The 6,875-nt window shown below is 34.1% G+C and overlaps 1 protein-coding gene across 2 annotated transcripts in view; it reads left to right on the top strand.

The window, feature by feature from the left end:
• LOC110030057 overlaps window positions 1-1,046 on the top strand; it is a 7,805-nt gene extending 6,759 nt beyond the window's left edge. For both annotated transcript variants that reach the window (XR_002294614.1, XM_020732600.1), the window contains exon 3: window positions 847-1,046. Coding sequence is in view for 1 of the 2 variants with exons in the window: in XM_020732600.1 (XP_020588259.1) it covers window positions 847-967 (121 nt within the window). In the remaining variant the exon portion in view is untranslated. The remainder of the gene's footprint in view (window positions 1-846) is intronic.
• The last annotated feature ends 5,829 nt before the right edge of the window (window positions 1,047-6,875 follow it).

The following is a 6,875-nucleotide window of genomic DNA, read 5'->3' as shown; positions in this document are numbered from 1 at the left end:
TATATATAATATATATATATATATATAAAGGAAATCGGTATTTGGCAGAGGCCCAAAAACCGATTTCTCATGCGCTATGCCCCATGCTAAGAGCCCGCGTCATGTTCCTAAATATTCAAGAACCCAGCGCTACTAGAGATGGAACCCGTAACCTGAAGGGACTTATAATGAACCCCGCCTACCAACAAGTCATGGCTTGCAGCGCGCGCGCGCGCGCACACACACACAGATATATATATATATATATTAATAAAAGAGCAACTCATGGCTCTTTACACGTTAATATTAAAAAAGGTTACAAAGCTTTGGGAGGGATAGTGGATCCCCATCTAAAAGCAATACATCATAATCATAGGGGTTCCAGTATCCACAATACAACTCCACGCAAAATAAAAGGAAGGAAACAAAATAATAAAACACCCAAAAATACATGTAAACCCACCAAATTGTATACCAATAAGAAAAAGTATACCCAAAATATACATGTATACCAAAATCCATATATATATATATAAATTCTTCTTATCATATAAAAAATATCACTTTTTTACTTTAATATATATATATATATATTGTATGTATCTAGCTTTCTATATCTCTCTGTATGCATGTATCTATCTATATGCATGTATGTAGATGCATACATCTATTTGCATATATCTATCTCTATGTATGTATTTATATCTATATATGTGTGTGTGTGTGTGTGTGTGTGTGTGTGTGTGTGGGTGGGTGCATTTTTTGCATGCCAAATTGAGAAGCAGAGAATTGTTCTCACATTTTCCTTGAGTTTTGCCATTATTTCTTGCAAAAAGTTCACATATTTTTACATTCTTTTATATGCAGGAGAATGGATCTGAGGAAGGGCATAAGAAGGAGAACACAAAAAATGATAATCTGCAGCTCTTCTTGTCTCTGTCATCGCCGCCAGAGAGGATTAATCTCGATCTCTCAATGGCAATTCTAGGAAGCTGATTAACTTCTAATCATTTTTATCATTAGTGATTAATTATGTGTATAGATACATCCAATGAGGGACAAGTACTTCGGGGTTTTAATTTATGATGCTTATTATCAATTTATGTTAGCTCATTCTACAAAATGTGTTGTTCTTTATTTTACTTTGGTAAGTATGGGTTATGGGTAGTTTGCCTTGCCTTTACAGCCACTTGGAATGTTTATTATTCTCAATTTTTTACATGTAAAGCCTGTCCCCCCCAACACCCTCTGCACAAGTACATTCCTCCAAGTGTTAAATAGAAGCACCCCTTTCCTCCCTTGGCCAAAAGTACCTTCCTTTTTTACATGCTTCACTTAAACCTAAATAAAACTTGAGATAATCTCTAATCCTTTGGAAAGAGACTTAACCAATCTTTTCCCCATGTTGGCCAGCAACTTCAGCATTGTTGTAGACCACCCCAAACATGTTTTCATAACTTTGGTCCAAGTCAAACCTAAAATAAACCTAAACCCATTCCACTTAATTTTGACCCATGTACACATGGCACTTGGTGATTGAATTCACCATCTTCCACCTCTGAACTCCCTCAACATGATAACAACCTCTCACTCCTTGCTTACCCAAGAAAACTCCAAACCATGAGCCACACCTTGGTTAAAAAACTCAAATTTTACCCATTCTACTCGGATCAATCTCATCGGAGCTTTGCCTCCATTTCATCGCCAACTCAGTATCATCTTGACACCTAAGCTTGCCCAGTCAGCCACCATAGTTAGGTCTATAAATTGACCATCTCCATGGACAAAAAATGGAAACTCACCCAAACTAGAGAGAAACTCTATCAAATTGTCTCCAAGCCTTCCTACACCTTCCCTCAGCAAATCCCCAAAATTTTTTGTCCCTCATCCCCACCATGAAACTGCAAATTTAAGGTCCAAAATCACAAATATTTTGGGCTTCCCCCATAAACCCTACCAATGCTTCAAATCAATCATCCCAAAAGCTTCATAAGACATCAAAACATCATCCCACACCAAAATCTATCCTTCCTAAGCTTTCCACCATGGTTGTCGACCAAAACCTAGCCACTTTTTGGTGACTTCTTTCCTGGACCATTTGCTGGAAGAAATCTACACTTAGAGCAAGCTCTTGGGACCCAAGTGAAGCTACAACAACCATCTAATTGAAACCTCACCACTTGGACAAAGATATCGTTTAAAAACTTTACATTTTTGGCACTTTTTGGAACTTTGTGAAGTGAAGCAATCGCACTTATAAGCTGCCACAAACGGGGCCTTAGATGAAGGTGTAGAAACAAACTGCACTTGATTTAGTTGAGAATCGAGATAGATCTTAATGTTTGAAATTGGACCGCTTTGATTTTTGATGCACAAAAAATATATGCATTTTTAGAGCTATATTTTATACTCATTTTTTGTGATATTGCTCTTTAAGGGAAAGTATTTTTTATGTTTTGTTGTAGATTAATGATTTTTAGGACTTGAAGCAAAAATGAAGCAAAAAGAATGAAATTTAAAGTCAAAAAGGCATTTTGGAAAAAATACTCAGCGCCAACGACACCATCGTAGGCACCGAGGGTGCCATTTGACAGAAAGCATGGAATTTAATTACGGACCACGGGCGTAGACGGTGCCATCGTGGGCGCCAACAGCACCAAGGTCGGTGCTGGGCAAAATTCTAGAAGATTCGATGAATTTGGACGCTTTTTGAAGAGTTATTGGAGGAACCTCTTAGAGAACCGACTTTATGCTTTATTTAGAGCAAAAATTGCTTAGAAAATCAAGAGTAGTTAGAGGGGGCTAGAGTGTAATTGAGTTTACTTGAGTATTCTATTGTTTAGTGTGGTGAGTCTAAGTGTGATTTTCTCCTAAGAGTTGTTAAGAGAGGGAGAGAAGTGAGAGATTTCTTCTTCAATACATCTTTAAAGAGAAAATTAAGAGTCTTGTAAAGAGAGAAAGAGTCCAATAGAGGCTACAAGGGATTTCTTTTTTGAGAAAGAGCTACAGATAAGTGGTGTTTGTTTATTATTGTTGTTTAAACTTTTTTTTTATTTATGAAATTCGTATTTTATTGTATCTTTCTCATGGGGTCTGAGTAGTTTTCTATGTCTTTCTCCCTACTCTGAAATATGGTGAAATGAAAAGATAATTTGGAAGTGCCAATTCTAAAATATAAAATAAATTATGATGATTTTTCCACTCTTTTCTTAATTTACTTTTCGATTTGGCCAATTGAAATGTTAAAATCTGTTGTGAAACATATGATCAAGGAAATGATCGTGGGATCGATATTTGGGGCTTAAACAGAAAGTCCTGTATTACTTGATAACGATACACATACTTGCGTAGAATCACAATATAAATTGCTTCAATTTCTTATTCATAAATAACGAACCAAGTTTTTTTGGCATCGCTGCCAAGCGGAGCCATCTTCATTAATTTTACACAACTATAATTTTCGAGGATCAGTTTTCTAGCTTGATGAAGAAGATGAGCAGTATCAGTGTTATTCATGGTTTTATTTTAGAGTTATTTCTGTGTTGTTGTCAGTATTTTGCCATTTTTTCATGCTACTTCACATGTTTAATGATTTAATGATATTATGAAGTTATTCCCACCGGTTTACTATTATGTTTGCATGATGATGGTGTTATTATAATTTTTGTGTGATTTTCTTATGGTTAAGTTAAAATGGGAATTTCTATTTTAATTATTTTTAGAAAAATGACTCACACTTAAAAAAAAACCATATCTTGGTGTAGGAAGGTTATAAATGTGAAATAAAAATATTCTTGTGTTTTGTGAACAGAGGAGAAGTTATTAACCATAAATTAAAAATATTATTTAGTACTTTCAGCAAAAGAATTATTTTCTCCAAAACATGTTTTAATTATATAAAATTAGATGCTTATCATTTTGACTTGAAATTTTGAGGGTTTCTTCATCATGATGTTAGGAAGGCTTTTTGATTTTTCCAAAGCCAAGGAACACATCTAACTTAGGAAACCTATTTTATAATGAAAATTTCTTTATTTTGATAGAATAATTGTCAAAATTAAAATATAAGTCCAAAAATTGCAAAACCAAATTTGGTGAGCTTCTTGTGGTAGGGGGAGTGAGAGAAAAATGAGAGTTTGTTTTACAATTTAAAATTAAATTTTATTTGAATTTTCTTTCAAAAATCATTTAAAATTTATAAAAATTAAAATATATCTTGAAAACTCACAAAATTGGTTTTGATGAGTCTCCTGACCAAGAGAACAATCACAAAATTTTCTAAGGACAGGGAGTCTATTTTGAGTGGTTAAATTAATTTTTATGTTTAATTCCTTATGTTTGAGCATAAATAATTCTAAAAAATAAATAAATATCATAAAAATGTAATTTCTTCCATTTTGACTTAATTAATTTATGAAAAAGAGGTAAATGAAGTTTCATGTTTAGTTTACTTGAGAATTGATAGGTTAGGGAGTGTAAACCCTTAAGGTAGATTTGTAATTTTTAGGATCTTGCAGTTTAGCACTAAATTTTAGGATTAATAAGAGGGGAGGGAATTAAAACAATGATGATTAATATAGTGAAATGATTAAATTCTAAAGGTAAATTGGATAATAACTTATTTGCCTTAATTCCCACCATAAAAGTAAAATTGTAATTCAGGAATTGTTAAGGATTGGAAGAAAATAAGAACTTAGATTATTCAAGAGTTAGAAGTATGAACTGCAAGATTAGTAGGCTATCAAATTAGGGACCCTAATCATTAAGCCCAATTATTTTAGTTAGGATTGAAGCACACCTCATGAACTTTTGCTGCAAAACTACAAGTTTACCCCTAATTTTTAAGAGCTCAATAGTGAGCTAGGATTGATTTAAAGATACTTGAGAAATAGTTGGAAAACACTTAATCTAAGATGAAACACCTTCAAACATTTCAAGCATGAGCTAGAATGTTGGTTTCTTAAATTTTTATGAGTTTACCCTAGGTGGAGGTTTATTCACCTAACCTTTAGCGGAATTCCTAAATTAGTTAAATACTAAACATAAGGATACACCACAATGTGTTTCATGACCCTTTTAATTAAATAAACTAATGAAGTTTTATGTCTTAAATTAACTTGAATTGAACACTAAAACTGCAGGATTTGGGCTTGAACCTTACACTCAAATTCTCCTAGCAATTGGAGGCATTCCTAATGACATATGGATTATATGTCCCCAGTCTTTTATATGTGACATTGTGTTTGGTCTTACTCGTTTGTGTTTTCTTATGATTTGTTTGAATTTGATGCACATTACCATATGATGTTGTACTAACCTTGTAGCAGTGGTGGGAATCCCAGGCACGGAAGTTTTTTTTATATTTACTGCACATTACCACACTTTTTACTGCGCTTTTACTGTTCGTTTACTTTTGCCTTACTTACAAAATTTGTAAAGCCCCTATGGTAGACAACTGTAGGACATATGCTTAAAGGCACATTACAACAGGACGTGACTTAGCAATTGCATGTTCAAACATAAACTTTAAAGCCATAACCGCTACAATATGGATCTCAGAGCAAGAATTTTGGGCAACCTGACGAAGATGCAAGCGAACCACAAAGGACATCCACCAAAGAATCAAGACTATAACATGATCTAATTCAGATAAACTTTCCTTAGTCATAAATAATACAACTCATTGGACTTCGAGGTTGTCCGCCTAGAGCGACATAAATTCTCATGTCATTGTTGACCTCACTTTTGGTTGAGGTCTAGAAATTTCTTTAGTAGCCTAGGTCTAGCCATAGGATTTTCCTGTAGACTAGTCTTAGAAAACTAGAAAGGGTACCCTCACCATTAGAAACTCAAAACTCTTCTCTTTACTCAACTTGAAGTTCCACATATTGGTCCTAACCTCTAATATTTAGTAGGTAAGATCATTATGGGGAAAGCTCAAGAAGAGTTCCTATAGGGCTACTTGGCCTTAGAATTGACCCTGGGTGTTGACTTGGAACTAGGGTACACCATATCTTCACAATAAATTGGTCTATGACTCATTCAGAATGGTTCTCTACCCAATTTCACTTGAAGTGCCCAACTTGGCCTTTTGCCCCTAGGCACCTCCAAATTACTTAATTGCCCATGGGACCCAAATTTGGCTAAAATTCCTAAATTTTACCAAAATACCCAAAATTGATCAAAACACATTTCAAACACCTTGAATACATCCAAATTTGCCAAAATTGACAAAAATGGCCAAATTATCAAGATACCCCTCCATGACCCAAAAATCCAAAAATTCCAAAAATTCTTAAAAAATCCCAATAAATTTAAAATATTCCCAATTTCATTTTGTCTAACTACACCATGGTCCAATTTGGTCAATTGGACCACCTTTGACAAAACCCCAAATTAGCCCTAATATTGGCTAACACCTCAAATCTCAACAATTGAATGCCTTAGACCTCAAATTGACATCCATTTTTTGTTGAAAATCCTTTATAAGGTCATTTGTGATCAAACACAACAATTAATTTGAGCTTAGCCCAAACCTGGCTCAAGTTTGACCCAAATTTGACCCTTAAGGGCTAAATTTAGGTCTAAACCCAAACCCATCAAAATCCATACAAATTGACCATCAAATAAACTTCAAAACAACTTTCATCCTCCATGAAAGTTGTTCATCATGATGTTTTACACCAAAAACAACAATAAAATTGAGCTTAGTCCAAAGCTAGCTCAAGTTTGACCCAAATTAGATTCATATGCCTGATTTGGGTCTAAAACCAAAACCCATCAAAATCCATCCAAATTGACCATTAAATCAACTTCAAAACAATTTTCATCCTTCATGAAAGTTGTTCATCATGATGTTTTACACCAAAAACAACAATAAATTTGAGCTTAGTCCA

The sequence above is a fragment of the Phalaenopsis equestris genome, unplaced genomic scaffold (genome assembly GCF_001263595.1).
Source record: "Phalaenopsis equestris unplaced genomic scaffold, ASM126359v1 Scaffold000642, whole genome shotgun sequence".
In the NCBI taxonomy this organism is placed as follows: Eukaryota; Viridiplantae; Streptophyta; class Magnoliopsida; order Asparagales; family Orchidaceae; genus Phalaenopsis; species Phalaenopsis equestris.
The sequence above is the reverse complement of the archived record's forward strand: the minus strand, read 5'-3'. Positions and strand labels throughout refer to the sequence as shown.